This window comes from Barbus barbus (genome assembly GCF_936440315.1).
Source record: "Barbus barbus genome assembly, chromosome: 25".
Lineage (NCBI taxonomy): Eukaryota > Metazoa > Chordata > Actinopteri > Cypriniformes > Cyprinidae > Barbus > Barbus barbus.
This window is the reverse complement of record NC_136753.1, coordinates 1,079,711-1,102,796: the sequence shown is the minus strand read 5'-3', so window position 1 is coordinate 1,102,796 and position 23,086 is coordinate 1,079,711. Positions and strand designations below refer to the sequence as shown.

Here is a 23,086-nt window from a genome sequence, read left to right as displayed (position 1 = left end):
GTTTAGCTGCAGTTCAAGAACCCTAAACAGACAGAATGACTCTTGATCAGAAGAGGATCTTTTGCTGAACCTTAAGAACTATTGAAGAAGCTTGATTTCTGAATGTGCTTTCATAGAGACAGGTGTGATCTTCTCAGGATGCCCATTTATTGAATTTCTCAGGTATAGCAGCGACATGCAATGATACAAATGTTTGCCCTGCAAAGAGGAAACGTGTGTGTGTGTGTGTCTGTGTGTGTGTGTGTGTGTGTGTGTGTGTGTGAAAGACAGAGTCATAGGTACAATTCAATAGAGCATCCGATAACAGCTCATCTCTACCCTATAATACTCTCTCTCTCTCTCTCTCTCTCTCTCTCTCTCTCTCTCTCTCTCTCTTGCTGTGGATGAGTGTGGACAATAGTCTCAGCAGTGGCCCCTGATTGCCTCTTTTCACATGTTAATGAGCATCTCTGCGTTCCTCCTCTTTCTCAAATCTCCACAAATTATACAGCAAACACAGAAAAGGAAAATCCTGCGGCTTTTTTTTATTCAACAAACTGACATGTAAATGTGAGTGTAAGTGTTGTCCTCCGCCGCTCTGATCGGCAGCTAATTGTAGCCGTCAATTGTATAAGATGCTCTTTTACTTCAACACAAGCCCGGATCAAACACAATCAACTCTCCTGCCTGTTTAAGAGAGAGAGAGAGGGAGAGATAGAGAGAGAGAGAGGGAGAGACAGAGAGAGGGAGAGAGAGAGAGAGAGATGTTCGTTGTCACGGTGATGACTGGGTTTATTTGCATCACACGTTTGAATATAAATATTTGTTGATTTGCTCATTTTGCGTCTCGCTGAGATCTGAGCGCTGTGGAGGATCTGTGTGTTGAAGCGATGCTGTCTGTCTGAAAGTGACTGAAGAGAAAGACAGACCAGACAGACACCTGAGATTGTGAATATATATATATATATATTCACAGTTCAACACTTTATTGCATTTATAACTGATAGTACTTAATAAAATAGTAAGGACACAAATATTTACTCAGATTCAAATTTATTCAGTATTTATGCAAATATATGAAATGGCATCCAATAGGTTTCATGTTGTTATATTGTGTATTTTTTGAGTAATTGACCAATCAGCATCCAGGAGTGGAAGGATCTGTTTTATAATGCACTTTTATATTGTTTTCTTATCACATTTTATGACATTTGACATTGCATTTGATAGTGAATCATTTGTCTTATTTAATGTAAAGCCATATGTTTTTCCTCACAGCAGATTTTAAAATAGAAAGAGGAAAATGTGAATAATCACTCACACACGTACACAAACACGTCTTTATCCAGCGGCCCGGCGCACTTCCACAAGAGGGCCAAATCCTGCAGGAGAAAGTCACGTTGTATTTCATAGGATAAATTAAATTTCACACCCCTGCGAAGTTTATAGGGCACATAGCAGCAGATTTTTACAAGATTCATATGCAAATGTGCGCCGAGATTAGAGATACAACAATTATTCCAGATCGTGATAAATTATTAATTTAACAACCGTCAATTATTAATTCCACAGAAACAATAAGCCATGTTTCTGTAGGCAGAGTTTCCTATTTTAACGGACCTTTACCTTCCTCTCTCTCGCTCTGTGAACTCTGTTAATGTCAGAATTAATCGTGAATGTTTTCCATTTCCTTCTCCGTCTCAGAAAGCCAGAGCATCAAATAAAGTAAAAAAATAAAAATGTCGTCGCACTGCTACTTTTACCTCACAGGAGACCTGACCTCTTTACCGAGAGACGCTCGGAATCATCTCTCTCCTCGCCGAGCGTCTCTCGTTTGATGTGTGCAAATGAAGAGAGCCGGCTAATAATCAGATCATTGGTGTTCAGAGTCCTTCCTCTGCATAGAACAAGTGCTACATGTGAAAATCAATAGCTATTTGATGCATACGGCATCTGTAGCTGCGCAGTCAGTATCCCAGCATGCTGTTATATACAGTAGACCGAAGCCGTGTGAGCGCAGGAGCCTGCGGCTACAGCACAACAACTCATTTCATATGTTTGAGAGACTTTGAAATCACTCTCTCTGCTAACTCTGCACTATAATTGTCCATCAATCTGCCATGGCTCTCTTTTTCCTTTCTTTTGTCTGTGCGTGTGAGATACGCTCACCCTGTACAGCTGTCATTCACATTAACATGCGTCTGTGAATGGAACAGGTTTGTTGGGTAAATGCATAATTAATAAGTACAGATGAGAAATCACTACCGCATGTAATGCATGTGCATGCATGCAGTATTTGCACAGAGGTGGATCTGTGAACAGTCAGGCAGGCTTTTTGGCTGGCAATGTACACATACACATGAAGATGTGATAATTATGCTAATGAAATACACGCCTGTAACTCTGGCACTGTTGTGTGCGGTGCAGTGCGCTTTATAATGACTACCAAAATCAACTAGCAACACAGGACAGGGACCCCAGCAGTTCATGCAGGAAGATGACATGTATACTGATGAAAAAAAAAGATTGATGTAGAAACAATTTTTCACTCAGAAATTGCTTATAAATTATTTCAAAGAAATGGCAAATAATGCATTGAATTACATGTGAAATATCTAAGTAGAAAGATTGAAATAGCATTTTCTTGTGAAACACTTCAATAATTAATTTTTTGTAAAGAAAATTTTACAGTGCACTGCATTTTTTCAAACACATTTAACTTGTATTTTAAAATTAAAACTGATGCAGTTCATTTTAGATATGTTTATGCATTTTTTTAAATGTATAATGTCATATTCACTTTTCTCATATCCTTATTGCTCCTCATTTTACAGGGATTTGCTTCAATGATACATGTTTCATTTACAATTTGAAGTACATTACAATTGTAAGTTTATAATGCACCACTGGCAATGATCGTTCAGAGAAAAGCCGCCGAAAAATCCTTAAGTAGCACAATGTTTCTGAGCTGAATGTGTGACGGGTCAGAAATGAAGGAGAGGTTGTAACGGGAGCGAGCGCAGAGAGGGGGCGTCTGTCTCCTCCATTAAATGAACATTCATGAACCCAGAGTGTTTGCCTGTCTCACACAATATTTAACAATGTGTAAAATACTTGCATAGAAACAGACACAAAAGACAACATGTGTGCAGAAAGGATAGATGGATGGATGGATAGATAGATTTAGAATAGAATTGTCAGGAAAGCATGTTTTATGTGATAGCGTACAAATAAGCTGATTTTGTTTTTAGTCAAAAATATTATTTTATATAATTGAATCAACCTTGTTATATCAGTGGACATCAAATCAGGTATAAATCACAGACTGAATGATTGATTAATTATTGTCTGATTGATCTGTGTCACTCACCCTACAGGGATACAGCAGCTCCGGGTGATGGACAAACCAAGTGCACACCCTCACAATTTAAACAATTCAAATAATAAAAAAGTCATATTATAATATAATGTATAATAATTATTATTATTATTATTTCTTAATAATTTGGTATTTGGTATTTATAAACGCATAAATACATACCTGACTGATTATAGATCGCAGGAGTCTGATGCTGAACAAAAGCATCAATCAGTGCAGATGCCAGTAGATTGACGTCTTCATTATCCTCACAAATACTGAAAGAACAGAAAGTCTATTCACATAAAGCGCTGTCGCCCTCTGAAGACTTCAGCACTAAAGCGTAAAACACAGTAGAAGACAAATAACAATAACGGTGAAAGAATGCAGAGAGAGCTCATTCACGCCCTTAAATGTGTCGGAATCCCTCTGAAATCTCATCGAGAATGCAGTTCATTCTTTCATTTTGGGCTGAGAATTATGAATAAATAACATATGCACTAAATGCACTAAAAACCCCATTGCGTTGCATTGAGTGCCTTAGGTTTTAAAAAAGCCTGAAATCAGCGTTCTTACCTGTGCACCTGCAGACTCACCTGTCACAGGAGAGCGCGCGCTTCCTGCGTCTCCTCTGACAGAACACTTTTCCTCCTCAAATTCAGCGCTTCTCCTCCTCAGATTCATCTTTTTGATTGCACCCTCCTTTATTTCTCCTACAATCGTGAAGAGAGGGAGCGTAACCGCGCCTGAACTTTCTTCAAACGTTATTCGTGTCTTCGCTATAAAGGTGCCTGATGCTCTATGTGTGTGTGTGTTTGCGCGCGCGCGCGCTCATAAAACACACACGTTTGGCTCTATTATCCCTCCCTGTGCTGATAGGTGGCGTGTGTTTCTCTCTCTCTCGAAAAGAAAGGAGGAAAACAGTGTCATTCGAGGCGTGTGAGCGCGTCAGTCCGAGCGCAGGTTTGAGTCCTGGAGTGTGTGAGAGGATCAGTCAGGAATAACGCGCCTCTGTTTCTCAGGCTTTATTCTGGACCCAGACACTATAACACACACAACACACACTCCTGCAGCCGAGACCACAAGGTAAGGCACACTCTTTTACCTTCACGTCATCTTTAAAATAGCCCTAATGCGAAATAAAGCCGCTCTCATGCTGCTGGATTCGGGATGCTCTCAGTTTAAGTCAAACACAAAGGTGTGCGTTTTTTCCTCTTACCTTTGCGTTCACCTGTGCAGGTGCGCTGAGCGAGCGGACCAACTTATTAGAAACTGACGTTTTATTCTAGAAAGGAAACCAGCGCTTGGCGTTGCTTCCACTAACCATTTTTTAAATGCAAACTATATATATATTTTTTTCTTTCTGTAATGTTGCAATGCGCGAGATCAGTGATAGAGAAAATCATGCCACATCGCTACAAATTCAGCTGTAAACGCATCGATTTTATTGAGCTTTTTTTTTAAACAAATACAATTTTAACATGCAGTCACAAAAATATATAGTTTATGTTAAGTAAATACAAATGCAAAGTAAAAGTGTTTATGTAGTTTTTAAATATTTGATTCATTCATGATTATGATATCTGTATGCGTTTTATTTTACTCGCAATTGAATTACCTAACTGCGTATTTATTCAAGCATGCAGTCATTATCATCACAGAGAGATATTATAATGATCCACATTTTTCAAAGTTTTCGTCCTCACTATTACTTGAAGAGCTCAAACACTCAGAAAGTCAAGGGGGAGAAAAAACAAAACAATATATATCTGATACACGTGGGGTTTATTCCAGATAATATAAGATTTAAATGTTAATGTTCATAATACCTAATGCGTTAAACAATGTGTACTCATTTTATTATTTCACGATTATACCTTAAAACAAACTACAGAAAATCTCCCTGCTCTAGCTAATTGGAAGCTCCCCAATAAATGCATTAGACAAATAATAACAATCAGCAGTTAAAGGCTTTATAGACACGAAACATGTCAAATATAAATCCAGCCTCTGACCTTTGAGACTAGCTGTTATTTCGCATTGTGCGTGTAAATCAGAGGACACACATGCACCGTTAAACTGCTTATTTAGATGTCCATAAGTCATAATGCACGCGTCTTCCAGTCTCCGGGGTTCAGATGCATGGACAGCGAATGATCTGAGAGGCTCTCATCAGTCTCATTCACTCATGTGCCGGTGTTTTTCTGTGTCTTTCTGTTCGTGTGGTCGGGCTGATGGGCTGCCAGAGGGAGCGGTCCACCCTGCTGCTGTGTTTGCTCGGGTCTGAGTCCATGCAAACTGCCATCTGATCCACGTTTATCAATGCGGGAGCTGATCATGGCGGATGGCCCCCGGTGTAAGAGGCGAAAACAAGCCAACCCGCGGAGGAAAAACGGTAAGAGCAGCTTGGGAAAGTGTCCTGGTGCGGTGCGTAATCGGACGCGTTACGCGGGACGCAGAGAGAAGAGACCGGGCAGATCAGAGTCCAGAAGGGAGTACGCTTTAAAGAGCACAAGTAGAAAACGGAATGAACAGGCGTGATGTAAATAAAGGCCATGTAGCGGAGCTTTTTCTCTCTGTATTTTCGCGCAAGTTTGGAAATGAAAGTTTGTGCGTAATTCTTAAACGCGCTCTGAACACGTTCGATGCCTGTGGATTCTTTACACTTGCGTTTGTTTAAGAAGCTGCTGACCGTCCAGAGACACCGATTGGACAGTCCCAGTGCATTATATTCATTCATTCTCAGATGCATGAATTAGAGGTGCTCGTGCTCGTTGTGTTTTTGTGTGGAGCTCCGTTAGTCGCAGTCAATGTCACACAAGTGCCTGGTAAACATGGTTTTGCATTAATGCATCACGCATGCTGATTGTGAAGCACAGATGAGTTGATTTTATAAACTTGTGCTGCTTTCAGGGATGTTTTAGATCAGTGCGTTGTATTTTTGAGGATAGCTGTTTTGGCGTTTTACACATGCATAAACACTATAGTGTTTTATATATAAACTAAACACACCAGCCGATAGATTAGGTTGCATTTTAAATTGTGAGTGATTGTTGGGTTTGTTGGTTCGGGTGCCGCGCTGCACGTTTGAGTTTTTAATTCTTCTTCTTCACGAGGATTAAACGCTGCGATCAGTTCAGTTCCATCTTCCTCTTTCCTTTATGAAATGTTTCATATCGATCCGCTAAAAATCAATACGAGTACGAGAGTCTTTTCACCCTCACGAGCGTCTTCAAGCACTAAAGTTTAAAAAGCGTAATTCTGTCCTCCCACTTTTTGAATAGAAACTTTTGCGTATGACTAATAATGCATTTCATAAAATCTAATGAAATACTGTCTTACAGTCATGCATATGCGTTTGTGTTTTTAATACTACGTGTGAGTGATTTGCATAAAAATAACTGTACTGAAATATTCAAATGCAATGTCCAGTTTTGAGTTTATTATTTGTGGAGCTCGTGAACGCTTATAAGTGTGCATGGTAATGCTAAATTAATTGTTTAGGTAGAAATAAAAATGCACCAGTGATAAAAAAAATGCATCTTGATATGAAGTGACAGTCGTTTTAAAATGAGGACACAGATGAAATATTCAGTGATGCTGGAAGACTGCAGATTTGAGCTCAGAGAAATATGAAGGGTGAAATGTGTATGTTTTCACACACTTGCTGGATTCATTGTGTTCAGGTGAACTCAGGTGTGCACTGTAAGACATTTAGCATACGTAAATGCTTCAAAAAATTAATATAGCCATACTTTTTTTTTTGCATGCTCCATGTAGATACATGCATCTTATATAAAGATAATCAAATCCAGCAAGTGTAGTGTTTTATTTTTCTAATTCAGTTTTGCACAATGTTTAAAAATGCTGTATTTTCTGTGGGAAAGGAAACTTTTAAATCAGTCAGATTAATTGCAAACATCTTGCTTCAGCTCTCTGATGAGCTAAAACCCAAAGCGTAGAGAGAATCTGACGTGTGAAGAGTTAGAGTTTGTCTGCTGGAAGAGAACGCTGCTGTCTCCGGCTCTTTCTCCTGTGTTAAACTTCAGTCCAGCTGCGACGCTTGTGCTGTCTGTGAATGTTCAGTGCAGTCAGTCAGAGCTGCTTGGGACCATTTATTTCGCATGCACTATTTTTACAAAATATCTGTAGTGTGCGAGAGGAGCAGATCAGATGTCAGGGGTCACGCGGGAAGTCTTTTCTGTTTGTCGTGCTTGCATGCACGGGAAGTCTTTCACAAATTCACTGCTCTGAAATTACAGGAAGAGCTCTTTTCCTCCCGAGCAGTTGACGGCCGTGGGGTGTCCTAAGATGCATATTTTCACAGGTTTCCTGCAGCACAAAGACGTGCTCCTCGTGGTGCATTCAGCCAGATTGATTACATCATTTCAGGTTTGGAAAAGCTCCTGCGTGGCGCGAGGAGAAGCCTCTGTGTTTGATTATGGCAGCTGAGCCGTCGTCGCTGAATTAGGAGGGGGTGATTCTTTCGCTCGGGCTCTTTCATCCCCAACAATGGCAGATTCCGCCCAGTCTAAACTGTTCTGCGCCCCCATTATGCTGCGCGGCTCCCTCGCCGCAAGGCCCCTCCTCTGCCTCCTGTGTTTGGGAGGAGCGGGGCCGCTCACAGCTGATTGTCAGCTCTAATACGTGTCATTTACATGTGCGTAAGGTGAACCGAGCGTGAGCATGCACCTTTGGTTCCCCTGCACGGAGAGAAACTCCTGAGTTTCTCAGAGTTTAGGTTGCACTGCGAGGAGCTGAGAGAGTTTTAGAGGAAGAGGAGGATGGTGGTGCTCCTCATCTCTGGCGTTCTCTGATCTCCTGCTAGTTCACACGGCATTTCTGAGCTCATTTTTGCACTCTCGTGTGTGTGATTTGTACTTGATTATATTATCTATTCTCTTTATATGTTGAATATATATTGAAGAGTTGTCCGGGTAAAAACCACCACCATCATTTTTATTTTCAGGGCAGAGTTGGTTGTGGTGCATTAGTCTGTCTCTATCATTTCAGTATTTTATTTTTTTTGCAAGATTATTTTAGCACTGACTTGATCGCTTCGATTCAAACGTCTTCGGCGCATGGATGCGTGGAAGTATCTCCCGGGAAGCATACAACACATCAAGGAATAATTGTCACATTTAAAGTGCCGTTTTTAAAGGAGATGACAATATTTCATCAATTCAGAATGAACAAACTTTCAAATAGAAATAATCTACTTTTGTAATTTCATATATTAATCCTTAATAAATAATAACCTTAAATAAAAACATGTTAAGCCAGTTTTCTTAGCTCATCATTTTTTTTATTTTATTTTTCCTTAAAAATGTAACCTGCTGATGTGAAATGCGCCTGCACAGCTGAAGTGCCTGTCAATCACAAACATATACATGCTCCGCCCCTTGTGTTTGTTTATTGAATATTTTATCTAATTTGATAATGCCGTCTTCCACCAACATGATCTGTCTCCACTCCGTTTAACACATTATAAATCCTTTCAACAGGACTCCACAAGAAAATGGGAAAATTCCACTGATTCTAAATGCACGGGTTTCATTCGTGTCAGAGTGATTATTTAATGCGACTACATTAAGATATGCCTTTGAATGTCATTTTTAAGGTCCTTTCAGTTCCTTGAGGTGACAAATTCACGATTTCACTTTGCACTGCTCCCAGTTGTATTTTATCGTTGTGTTTCTTCTGCGATCTCGTCTCTGAAGATATTTTGGCCTATCGGAGGGTGGGGGGAGTCAGACCCAGAGCTCTGTAGAAATGCCTTAGGTGTGACTTCACTTTCACTCACATCACCGCTGACCCGACTGCCTTTCATATCACATCCACCGCGTCTCCACCGGTAAACATCCCCCGAGGGCCGAACAAAGAACACGGCCCTTTCTCCTTAATCACAACCCAGCCCACTCTCACTCTCTCTATCTCTCTCTCTCTCTGCCAGCACGCAGCATTTGCATTCAGCTTCAGAAAGGCGCGCATAAAAAGGGGGAAGAGCGACAGAAGAGAAAAAAAAACAGATAATAAAGGCAGAAGAGGGTGGGTGTCGAGAGCAAAATAACTGAGGTGTTTGTGAATGTTTGTTGGGCCTCCCCTGGTTACGGCCCTTATATAGAGACACACACGCACACACACACACACAGATAGTGTTACGCAGCGGCATATTCGCTCTACTCATGGCTGCACACATTCACACTTACAAGAAAAATAATCTGTGTGAGGCACGGCTGCTTTAAGACGCAAGAATAGTTTGGAACAGGTGTGTGTGTGTTTAGATAATTTAATGTGTTTGTATTTATCAAGAATATCAGTTTTGGCATGATCTTTAGTTTAGCATGCGTGTAGAAATCGGACGGTAGACTTGCACTGTAAATGCATTTGTCGTGGCATTTTTGTTTGTTTCTATTGCCGGATCTCACATGTGCAGTCCATCGAGCTTAACTTATTGAGCATGGGAGACTTCTTTAATAGATGACTGATAATAAATAAATAAATAACAACAACAACAAAAAAATGATATAAAATAAATTAATTATTTTTAAATATAATTAAAAGTTAGTTAAAATGATATTAGATGTAAATTATATATATATTTTTTAATGGGAGTATTTTTGTTTATTTTTATATTTTGTTATTTTATGTTATTTTATGTTTTTACAGCTTAAAGAGAACTGATTGAGATTGGATATTTCTCTAATAGTTTCACTCTAGCTGGACAGCTGTTTTTCTAAATATGAATATTTTTGAAATACACAGACATGAGTGTTTATCTGGATTGAAGCAGATTATTTTTCTCCTTGTATACTCTCAGTCTGAGCGTGTAAAGAGACGGCAGAGAGCTGCTCCACCTCTGAAGGCATCATGTGACGGGAATTCCTCAAACTCTTTTCTCCTTCAGAACTTCAGTTGAGAGATTATCAGACCGCTGGATTTATCCCCATTTACTTCAGCAAACACCTTTGGACACCGTGAGAGAGAGTTAGCTCGATAAATCAGTTTGTTAAATCTTTACATTGCACTCGCAACGCTAGTGTCACTGGTTCGATTCTGCACATTCTGATACAAAGAATGACTTGCATGTAGGATACTTAAGAAAAAAAATATTTTTGTTGTTGTTGAAAACACTTGAGATATTAATGATTTTAAATCTCATTTGTGATTTTTCTTTCCGTGCTGGTTTGCCCATGTCTGATTTTTCAGATGTGTATGAATTTTATCTCCAAACAGTTCAGTAAAAGTACACAGCTATAAAATGCAGCTCAGATTATTTGATATTTGGAGAATCTGATGAGAAATGTTGGAGTTTATATCAAGAGCAATGCCTTGGCAAATCTTAACACAGTTTGAGACATTGTGGAGTTCTTTCCTCTATATAGTTTTATCTATATTTAATCTCTTTGATGTCTAAAGGATATTAAATAGATCTCACTGGTGATGTTTCTTTCATTGTAGTCCGATGCAAATGCTGAAACTGTGCTTATTTTGGAGGAAGTGATGTTGTTGTGTTGGTTTAGATTAGCTCTTGAGGTTCCTCGTCAGTTTAATCCTCATGTTTATCCTCTATAACACGCTAACAGCACAGAGATTGTCGGTCTCTCTCTGCTTCTGGATGAAGTTTCTTTCGACCGTGCTGATCATAAGGTGCTTGTTTAATGTCCAGTGTGTGCTGGAGTGACATAACTTCATAGTTCATGTGCTTATTTTTTATTTTTGCTGGTTTAATGTGAGGAAGATTGCATGCCACTCCACAAAGTTGGGAGAAAACGTGCATCCAAGATGAAGCTGTAGATTTGATTGGCTCTCATCAGCGAGGATCAGAATATTGCATCTGCATTTTACAGTTTCTAATAAACTTAGAAGCCAACTGGCAAGTAATCTACGTTTTATTTTTCTCACCAAAGCCAGTTTTTACTTTCAATTAACAGAGTGAGTGTTCAGTTTGGACCCTGGACAACGCTATACCCTACAGACAAACGTCATATGAAGCTTGCTGTCTGTCCATCTGTACTAAAACATCAGTCTGGTCGGCCGTGTGATTGCGTGCGCTTCTCGTTTCGTGTGATGTCAGGCCGCAGCGCTCTTCATGCATCAAACTCGAAGCTCCTGGAGAAATATCACGGCTCATTTCAGATCTCAGACACGATTCATTTCCCATTGTCTCTGTTTGTGCATCATAATAATGTGTATAAGATTTTGCGTGGAAAAAAATCTCAGGTGTCAACATGTTCATTTGCAGGAAGGGCTGGTGTGACTGCCACTCTTGTGCTGCTCAGGTGTGAAAACACACGTGTCGTCATTTGGACATGCTGCCGTGTTGTGCAGGTTTGTGCTGTATAAATTAGCAGGATGAGTTTGATGGCCACGTTCTGGAGAAGAAAGAATGAGGTAAAGAAACGGATTGCATCATTTAATTCTCTAAAGATGATTTCAAAAGTCTGATATTTGTCATATTTAAAAATTAGTCCCAGAAATTGTCCTCAGAGGTTTTTAATATGTATATGCACACATTTAGCATATTAGATTACTATAATAATTATACACTCAATCCCTAACCCTGCAAGAAAACATGAGATATTTTGCACTTCATTTATTTGACAAACAAACAAACAAATAATATTAGTAAATTATACAATAATACTACAAATAATATTTAATTAAATAATGAATTAATCTATCTATCTATCTATCTATCTATCTATCTATCTATCTATCTATCTATATATAAAATACTACATGTTTTATTTATTTTATCATAGTGTACAGTATTAGATAGATAGATAGATAGATGTATAGCTGTATAAAGACATCACACACACACATAGAGGCTGTTCTCTCTTTGATGATTGTCGGTTTTCTTCTGGCAAGGTCAGGCAATCAATAAGAGATGTGTAGATATCAGATCATGACATCAGGAACCCAACGCACACACACATGCACACACTCCTCCATATTTCAGTTCATTTATTTTCATAGCAGAGATGAAGATTATTAAACCATCATATCAGCCTTCATCTGTTTATGAGCCTTCAGAAAAGGAGAAGTCCGCTTATTTGAGATGTTTGATGTGTGAGATTTTGACGTCGGTTCTGTATTTAGTGTTTTAATCATCTCACCATCAGCACGGCCCAGGAAATTGTTGAAATTGCCGTGTTGGCTTGTTGCTTTAACCTTAGGTAAAAGTGTGCCAAGGAGACGTGGAGACGCACACACACACTCGTTTTCCTCGTCCAGAGGGCTGGAGTGTGTGTTGTGGTTAATGGACTCTGACTGCGGATAAAGCCTTGTGCTGCAGCGCCCGTCAAAGCCACGTCTCGCCGCTGTCACACACAAATGTCAAACAAACACCTCCTCAGGTAGCGCTGGGCTAATCATACAGACAGCGTGTCCTCAGCCTTTCCACAGGACGAGCCCCGCGGCTGCGCTTCAGAGCCTTTACCTGCCCGTGTGTGTGTGTGTGTGTGCTTTCATTCGCTCTGTGCATCATAGAATTTAACTGGCACTGTTAATGCTTTACAGCTCACACCTGGTATAATTAACTTTCATGAGCGTCTGTGTATTTTACTCGAATCCCAGATGAACATTTATTTTACCGCTTTAGATTCAACTTTAGTTTCTCAGGAGATCATCCACAAGTCTATAGAGTTATAAAATGAACATGGATAGCAGTTCAACATGAGGAATGTTTGAGTTCATATTAAGATCTCTTGCTTTTGCGGACTTTGTCATTTGGTTAAATGTGAGAACGGTGTGAAGCTTCTCTCTTTCTGACAGGAGGACCATCAGATGATTTTCTTGATCTCTAGAAACACTTGAGCCTTATTTGTGCTTTTTCTGTCCTATGTGATTGAAACACTCGCTGACACTGAGATGTTATAGTTTGTGTAAGTTATTGGTGTTTCTTTAGGTCTGTTTGGAGCAGTCACACTTCGCAAACGTTATCAGTGCTCATAATTAGTGAAGGGACGGCCGGTGGAAGCGTTTCTCTCAGTAATTAAAGTAATGAAATATTCATTTCTGGCTTTTCTGAGAGGAGTGGGCAGTTCTATTATAATAGCAGACAGTCTCATCAGCAATTAGCGCGCACACGCACACACACACACAGTCTTTTTAACCTTGTGTGTGTGTGTGTGTGTGTGTGTGTGTGTGAGTTCCCTGTCCGACGCAGAGGTTACCTTTTCCCAACGGTGCAAAATCGACTTGACGTAAGTGTTCATCAGTCGCAGGACTCTCCCCTCGAGGTATTTGCATCAAATCAACTCAGTCAAGCTACGAGAAGCTGACAGCAGAGAGACAGACAGCCAGAGAGAGAGAGACAGCGCTGATAGTGTGTGTGTATCGAGGGTGTTTGGGGTCAAAGTGTGTGTTCAGAGGTGTGAGAGCTGCACGCATGTCAGGTCGCTGTGTTATGGGTGTAACTTCACGAACACATACACTTTACTCTGTGTCTCTTTATAGAGGTTTACTTTCATTTCACGCAGGGTCATGACAGAGTGTATGATTGTGGTTTGATACATTTATTATGTATGTTTGACTATTTGAGGGTAGTTTGGAGCCAAAATTCATCGGACTATGACCCTATGCTCTATTTTGTTTTTTTATTAATTTATTTGAAAGAAATAATATTTTTTGTTTTTCAAGGACACATTCAATTGATCAAAAGTGACAGTAAAGACATTTAGAATGCTGGAAAATATTTAAATTTAAAATTAATTCTGTTCTTTTGAGCTTTCTATTCATCTATAAATCCGGTTTTTTTTTTTTTTTATTTATCACAGTTTCCACAAAAATATTGTGCAGCACAACTTCGTTTTTGAACATTGATAATAATCAGAAATGTTTGTTGAGCAGTAAATCAGTATATTATAATGATTTCTGAAGATCATGTGACACTGAAGACTGCAGTAATGATGCTGGAAATACAGCTGCAGATCACAGAAATATATGAAATTGTAATAATATTTCACATTTGTACTGTTTTTCCTATATTTCTTTAAAAACATTGAAAAAATCTTATTGACCCCAAACTTTTGAAACAGCAGAGAATCGTTCTTTCTTTTCTTTTATTTTCTTTTCTTTTTCTCTTTCTTTCTTTCGTTCTTTCTTTCTTTCTTTCTTTCTTTCTTTCTTTCTTTCTTTCTTTCTTGTTTAGTTTTAGTTAAATGTATTGCTATAATTAGCTGTATTTAAATATAATTCAATTCCGTAGTCCTTAAGTAGATGCATAAAACACTAGGAAATGTGTAGTGGTAAATATGTTAATTATTATTTATGGAATTTGGGGATTTTAATTTTGCATGTAGCAATAGTTTTTAGTGTGTGTGTTTGTGTGTGTGTGTGTGTGTGTGTGTGAATATTTGCTGCCATGCATTTCATCAGTCTTGACAAAACATATTTATCTACAGTCACTATAATATTTCAGATCAAAAGCTGCATCAGCTCCACACACACACACACACACACACACACACAGAGATTTTTTTTTTGATTTTGAAACCCTCTTTTATTTATACAAACAAGATCTCAATAAAAGTTTTTTTTTTAAATTAAAAATCCATAACAAGATTTTATGAATGATTTCATAAAGAAAAGAAAAACAACACTTATCTCAAAACAACTCCAAAGCACAACATATTGTCAACAATAGAGCACAACACATCCTTATAACACCAGATGAAAATAAATTCCTCAACATTGTTTATAGACATATAGTAGTCAAAATCAACCTTCAATCTGGCTTTCATCATTCTGACAAACAAAATGCTTGCATCACAATCAAGAGACCCATCTACCTTATTTCTCCTACTTATATAGATAGCCATTTTTGCTTGGCCTAAAACAAAATTAAAAAGCTGGCATTTCTGTCGGTATTTCTGACTATATCTATATCCAAGAATAAACATCTCTTTAGTAAACACTTCTTCAAACATTATGAACAGTCGTTGCAGCAATGCAAAAAAATTACATAGTCTGCTACATTCTGAAAAACAATGAAAAACTGTTTCCCTTTGCACACAGAAAGGACAATTTTCATTTACATTAGAATTAATAACAGAAACAAACGCATTGACAGCCACAATTCCATGTAACACTCTCCATTGTAAGTCCCCAACCTTTTTTGTTAGCGGTAATTTATATAGAGCTCTCCACACAGGCTTGACTTCATTGTCAAGCCCAAAATGAGCTCTCCAGGGAGTATCCACTCGACCACTCAGTTTATCTTTATTTAAAATCTTGACAAAAGACTTATACATGGACTTACTTGTCATTGTGACCACGTTGTTTGTGAGAGTTCCATTTAACTCTAACAATGGACCAGTGCAATTTTTAAAATCAGGAACAAGAATTAATGAAGGGAAAATATCATTATTGTTGGGTTGACAATGTCCATTACAATATTCATTACACAAGGAGAGTTCAGTCTGTGCAAGTTCACTTTTCCAATTATTAAGCAAGTGATTCACAATCCTGATAGATCGGACACCTATATAAGTGGCCAATTTTTCAGCGTTTGACAAATTCGGTCCAGTCAAATCAAAGACATGTTTCAAAGTAACAGTCCCCGCTGAAATGAAACGCTGTGCCATGAAAGACCCAGTTAAGTGCTCTACGTTGAATCGTGTCCCATACAGCACTGGCTCTTTCAACAACCAGAACAGTGAGTCACTGTTTGTTCTTGATTTCAGGAACATCCCCCACACAGTAAACAACCCTTGATAAAACTTAGGAAGATTACATAGCTTATGAGTCTTCAGATCCATTAAAAACAATGACTGAACTAGACCCAACTTTCCACCTTGGCTTAATATAGTATGGGCTAAGGGTCTCCAGACAAGGTTTTCTGGCCCAACAAGTAGTCTTTGTATAAATTGGAGTCTGAAAGTAGCACCTCTACTAGCGAGATGAATTAGTCCGTGACCTCCTTCTTCCTTTGGCAAAAACAAAAGACATTGTGGGACCCAATGTAAATGGTCCCAAAAAAAATTAACTAAAACTGCTTGTATTTTTGCCAGCAGCTGTGACGGGGGATCTACACACATCAAGCGATGCCATAACATAGATGACACTAGATTGTTAATAACTAATACACGTCCCTTGAAAGACATTTGTGGTAAAATCCACTTCCATTTTTTAAAACGTCCTTCGATTTTTTCTAAAACATTGTCCCAATTTTTGCACTCAAATGAATTGTCTCCTAAAAACACACCCAGATACTTAAAACCACCCTTAACCCAAGATAACCCATTGGGTAAAACAATCTTTTTAACTAGCTCAACACCAAAAACTATAGCTTCACTTTTCCCCCAGTTAATTTTTGCAGATGACAAAACACTGAAATCATTTATACATTCGACAAGAACATTAATATCATCTTGATTCTTGACAAAAATAACCACATCATCAGCGTAAGCAGATAATTTAAAAACTGAATTGCAGCCAGGAAAGGTTACCCCAGGAAGAAGCCTTCTTAGTTTATGCAGGAAGGGTTCAAAGGCCAATGAGTAAAGCATTCCGGAAAGAGAACAACCCTGCCTAATTCCCCTCTGAACCTTAAAAGGAGCGCTTAAGCCCCCATTAATCTTTAATAAACTCTCAATGTCCGTGTATAAAACCTGGATCATGGCTATAAAACTTGGACTAAAACCAAACACTTCCAACGTTTTCCACAAGTAATGATGTTCAACTCTGTCAAACGCCTTTTCTTGGTCTATTGAAATTAACCCAAATTCACAACCCAAAGAACTGGAGAGGTGCAAAACATCACGCATTAGAATAATATTGTCTGATATCAACCTGTTAGGAATACAGTAGGTCTGGTCCACATGTATAATTTGCTCCATTGCTTTCTTCAATCTCATGGCTAATACTTTTGATAGCAGCTTATAATCAGTCGACAGTAAAGCCACTGGTCGCCAATTTTTAATCTCTTGCAGGTCACCTTTTTTAGGAAGAAGAGTAAGGATCGCCCTCCTGCAGCTTAGTGGTAAAAACCCTTTTTCAAGGCTATTCATTAGCACAAGTGACAAATCTTTTCTAATTTCTTTCCAAAAAACTTTGTAAAATTCCACAGGAAGCCCATCAATACCTGGAGCCTTGCCACTCTCTAAACTCTGCAGTGCTGTGTATAATTCAGCTTCAGAGATTGGACCACCCAGCTCTATATTAGTCTCCTCTGAGACCTGTGGTAAACCTTCATAGAAGGATTGCGCTACTTCTAAAGACTCTTGAGACTCCTTCTTAAACAGTTTTTCATAAAAATCGACAGCACATTTCCGAATCTCAGCAGATTCATGTAGTAATTGTCCAGTGTTGTCTCGCAAAGAATGCATAAGTCTCCTTTGCCCATTTTTTCGTTCTAGGGCAAAGAAAAAATGAGAAGGAGCGTCCATTTTAACCACGTTCTGAAAGCGTGAACGAACCATAGCACCTTGAGCAGAAAAACCTAACAGGTTGGACAATGCTATTTTTTTCCTTTTTAGAACTTTAAAGTGTTCTCTTTCTCCTGTGGAGTCTGCCAGCTCTTGCAGCTCTGATATTTCACTCTCTAAATCTTTCATTGATCTGGTCATATCTTTTGTGACATTTGAAGTATATTGCAAACAAAGCTGCTTGGTTTTACTCTTTCCTATGTCCCACCACTGCTGCAAAGAAACATATTCAGATTTTGTATTTTTAAAACCATCCCAAAAAAACTTAAAAGTCTCTCTAAAAACATTGTCATCAAGCAAAGCAACATTAAGATGCCAAAAAGCACTATTACATTTCACATCTTTGATAAAAATAGAACATTGAACAAGGGAATGATCAGAAATACCGACAGGATGTATCGAACAATTTCTCAGAACATTGGTTTGATGTTTGAAACAATAAAATCTATCCAGTCTAGCTAAAGACAGATGATTATCTTTAACATGAGTCCAAGTATACTGGCGCTGGGAAGGATAAAAAAACCTCCAAACATCACATAAACTATTTGATTCAATTAAATTGATTAAACACTTTTTGCTGGGACCATGAGGTTCTATGTGATTCCTATCAACACATGCAGCAGTACAGTTGAAATCCCCCCCCAGGATCATATAACAATCATCAGAACAATTATTTAACACATTGTTTAAAATATTGAGAAAAATCACCCTTTCAGTTCCCACAGTTGGAACATACACATTAATAAAGATCATTTTTACATTTTCAAAGCAAGCATGTATCATTAACAACCGACCCTTAATAATTTCCTCAATATTAAAAGAAATTGGTATAAAATCTTTAGCAAACAAAATCCCAACTCCACCACTGTTATTGCTCTTATGACTAAGACACACTTCCCCATCCCATTCCTTCTTCCAGTCTACTTCATTATCTACTGTACTATGTGTTTCTTGCAGGAAAACCACATTAAGTTGTCTCACTTTAAGTAAATTAAAAAGAGCAGCTCTCTTCACATCCTCCCTGGCACCATTAATGTTTAAAGATCCTAGCTTTACTTCACACATGTTAAATGAAGAAATACCTTGGAATTGCCATTTAAACAAACCAGAGAAAATAACACATAGAAAAAAGAACAAAAGAAAATTAACCATCATTAGCTATTTGCGATCTAACTTTAAACATCATTTTCTTGAGACGATAAATTTCTTGATCACTGAAAGTGGACTGATCAGACCTATCAGTGTTTTTCATAAACAGCTTAACTGAGTCAAGAAACATCTTTAAATCCGGGAAAAAATCATCAACTCTAACTGACCTCATGCCTTTAGTATCCTGTAAGAATGAACGGAGTCTAGTAAAAGGGTAAACGCTCTCTGCATCCACCTGTGTGTCAGCACCAAACTCACATACACTCTCCTGTGTGTCCATCGAGCTCTCTTCAGACTGCGAACCATGCACTAAAGTCAGCTTTGATACTTTACTAGTCTGATCTGCATTCATCGTATTGTCTAGCTCTTTCCTTTTGATCGATTGTTTAGCCAGTTCCTTATCACACACAACCTTCTCCTCATCAAACAGCACTGATTCGGCTATTCTAGTAACAATATGAACAGTATTAGCGCCTACCTTTGGATCTCGTTGAACTTCCAACTCTGTTTGCTTGCTCGTTGACTCCTCCATAACTTCCTTCTCAAGATTACTAGCGTCACTTTCCTCCGTTACAGTTTGTTTATTTCCCTTTGTCTTAACTAAAGCGGCGACATCGCTTGTGCTCGGTTGTTCCACCACGTTAGCAGTCGTCTCAGCTGACTTTACCCTCTCCGGGCACGAACGAATCAGATGGCCTACAGTTCCGCACCCGTAGCACTTCATCAACTCTGATGTTGCATGTATGGTGTAATCATAACCATCAATCTTAAACTTAAACACCAAGTTCAACTCCTCATCATTATTTTTAAGCACCATAAGTACCTGCCTCCTGAAAGACATAACGTGTTTTAAATGAGGAGATTTACAACTCATGGGGACCAGTTTAATCGGAGATACTAGTTGTCCGTATCTCTGTAACTCTTTAGCCAAAACTTCATTTTTTAGAAAAGGAGGAACATTAGAGATGATGATCTTTTTAGCAGGATTCACTAGAGAGAGAACAGGTACAAAAGTACCTTGAATTACAACTCCATTCTCAATTAACTGATTTGCTTTATCTATTTCATCCAAAAAAATCACAACAGCGCTGTTCATCCTCGAAGCAGATTTAATACTTCCATAACCGACCTCTTTACCGACCGCTAAACTACAATCCTCTACCGAACAACCGGCCGGCGGAGACAGCTTAATAGCGTGCCGACGCGTGAGCTTAAACAAACCGAGCTGATCGCCCGCAGCCATGCTGCAGCCGCTGCTCCGCAAACAACTCACAATCACCTACACTAAATATCAAAACAAACAAACAAAAGAAAATAAAAAAAAAAAAAAAAAACTAAAAAGAAAAAGATAGAAAAGATAGAAAAACTCACTCACGCTACCACGCTCACCACGCTCAGTCTCACCATCCACTCAGAGAGAGAGAGAGAGAGAGAGAGAGCGAGAGAGAGAGAGAGAGAGAGAGCGTGTAATTGTAATAGAGCTTACCTTTGTGAAAAGCATTACAGCAGTGAGCTTCTGTTAGGTCGTTTTGGCCAAATGAAAGATGAAAAGGTTTGTGTTTGACATGGAAATATTGTGCAATTATTTTCTGGAATATTCTTCAGTGCAGCTTTAGAGAGCACAGATAAGTCCTGAAGTGTTGAAAGTTTTAGTGAATATCTGCTCCAGTTCTGTCTCTGCCACACTACAAAGCCCAAATACTCGGCAAGTTCATCGCGAAAATGCCTCAAATCCCCCAAGAGGAAAAAAAGAGGAGAGAGAGAGAGAGAGAGAGAGAGAGAGAAATGCCTTTGTTACACTTTTATTCATCTCTCACATACTAAGAGGAGTGTGTCTCTCAACCTGTCTCTCAGGTGCAACTCGCCTGAACATTAACCACTTTATATGTCACATTACTCCTGCTTTGACTGAGCAGAACTGGACTTTGGTGTCTAAAGCTCAAATGCAGAACATGTGTCCGTGTTTATCACAATGACATTAATAAAAGCCGCCCTCTCCAACAGAGAGACCAATTAAATCCAGAAGAACACAGCCGGAATCTCCTGCAAAGCCAATGATGTTTTCACAGTCCTCTAAAGACAGCAGATCCACTCCGGCACACACAGAGTTAACCGAATTAAACAATTTGCAAACAGATAAAGTCAGTCAGTCAGTCTAAGGCTTTTTTTCCCCATGCAAAACAATTACTAAATTACTGTACATAAAAAAACTGTTCTCTGACGGTATTTATGCAATCAACATAACCAAGAAACAAAACAATTTAATGTGGAAAAATCATCATTCATCTGCATTATAATTGCCGCTTTTCCTCATGTACACGGCAGTTAATTAAAATTGTGATTAAATCCATCTCTGCCGCCTAAGATGTCTTTCCAGAAACAGGTGGTACGGAATTTAAAAGTAAAGAGAAAAAGCGTAATTAGCATTGGAAATTGAGAAATTGCCTGCAAGAATCGGTGTTAATTTCATTCTCTGATGAGGTGATTTATAATGGCGGCTCAGCCGAGAATCATCCGCGCCTTTCCCAGCATGCACTGTGAATGTGTTTGCTAAATATTTGAAGTGTTTTAAGGCAGAGAGCTGCACAGTTACCGCAGCCGATGGCTTCAAACCCGGAGCTCATCTTTTCTGACACGCGTTTTCAAACGTGGATTTAACAGCCAATCAAGAGAATGTTTATCTGCTGTCTACAGCTAGGAGACAATAATAATGCCAACCGCACTTTCTAAGACGTGGAGATCCGGCAGCGGTGGATTCTGGTGTGTCTGGGAACAGAAGGACACACACTGATAGACTTTCATCTGAACTCTCACCGCTCTAATTACTCAAGCACTCGTCAGATGGAAACGCTGATTACAGGGAGATTTATATCGCTGCTCCGAGAGTTTCATCCAGTTGGTTACTTGAGCTACTGAGTCTCATCTTGTTGAGCAGAAAGTATTTGGACACTTAAAATGTTGTATTAGATAGCAAATATCAAAATGCATACTTGTGTAGTTAATCAGCTGAGGTTTTCATGCCTTTCTTTACAATAAATATAGTTGCTCTTCTAAACTGAAAAAAGGGATGTAGGATTTACTTTGAAACCATTTTCACTCAGAAATCGCTAGTAAATTTCATTGAGAATTACGAAGAAATGGCAAGTAATGCATTTAATTAAATATGAAATTTTAAAGTAAAAAGACTGAAGTTGTATTTTCTTTTAAAACCTACTCAAGTTATTTATAACTTATTAACTTCTGTTTGTTTGTTTGTTTTTGTTTTTTACATTGTACACTTATAAAATGATGTAGAAATAATTTTCATTTAGAAATTGCGAGTGAATTTCACAAGTAATTACGAAGAAATTGCAAGTAATGCTGAATTAAACGTGAAATTTTAAACTAAATGGACTGAAGTATATTTTCTTGTAAAACTTACTCTAATCTTGATTATATTAACAACTAAAAATATTTTTACAGTATACAATGAAATAAAATTGTTGTATAAATAATTTTCACTCAAACATTTGTAGTAAATTTTACAATTAATTGCATCATTGAATTAAATGTGAAATCTTTAAATACAAAGACTGAAATAGTATTTTCCTGTAAAGTCTTCAGTAATCTTTATTTCAGGGACTGAATAGCTTTTGGAGTTACTGTAAATCATTTTATATTATACTTGTGTGTTTATGAATGGATATATACTTATACATATGCATATTTTGAGTGAAATGTGTATTTCCAATGATAATACAAACTGCACAATGTCTGAGAAGAAAACAACAGTTACACACTTTAGCATTTTCATTCTTTAATTTCTCGCCCAGAGAGTTTCCTAAAACACACACACACTTGTGCTAAGTTTACACCGTGTTTCTCGGACACAGAAGCGCCCAACATTTGCAGCAGTGTGACAAATTGTTGCAGCTTTTCTGCGGGTGTCAGGGTGTGTTTGTAGTGCCGTGTGTTTGCTGTGTTCTGAGATTCAAGGTGCTGCTTCTGTTCAGCATGTCAAATGTAGCCCACACACAGCTCCTTATCTCCAAAGACCCCAAACACAGCGGACACGTGCACACACACACACACACACACACACACGCACACGCTTCCCAGAATTTCCCTTTATTATGATTTCATCCTATTCCTCTTGGAGTCACTCGACTGCTTGGGTCGTGTGTGA

General features: G+C 38.5%; 1 protein-coding gene across 2 annotated transcripts in view; it reads left to right on the top strand.

Moving 5' to 3' along the window:
• Window positions 1–4,250: 4,250 nt before the first annotated feature.
• LOC306844751 (zinc finger E-box-binding homeobox 2-like) overlaps window positions 4,251–23,086 on the top strand; it is a 78,383-nt gene continuing 59,547 nt past the window's right edge. Inside the window, exons 1-2 of one of the 2 annotated variants that reach the window (XM_079377131.1) lie at window positions 4,251–4,423; window positions 5,584–5,732. In XM_079377131.1, coding sequence (XP_079233257.1) covers window positions 5,660–5,732 — 73 coding nt within the window. In that variant the 5' untranslated portion in view covers window positions 4,251–4,423; window positions 5,584–5,659. The remainder of the gene's footprint in view (window positions 4,424–5,583; window positions 5,733–23,086) is intronic. The other variant, XM_079377132.1, reaches the window with a different exon arrangement.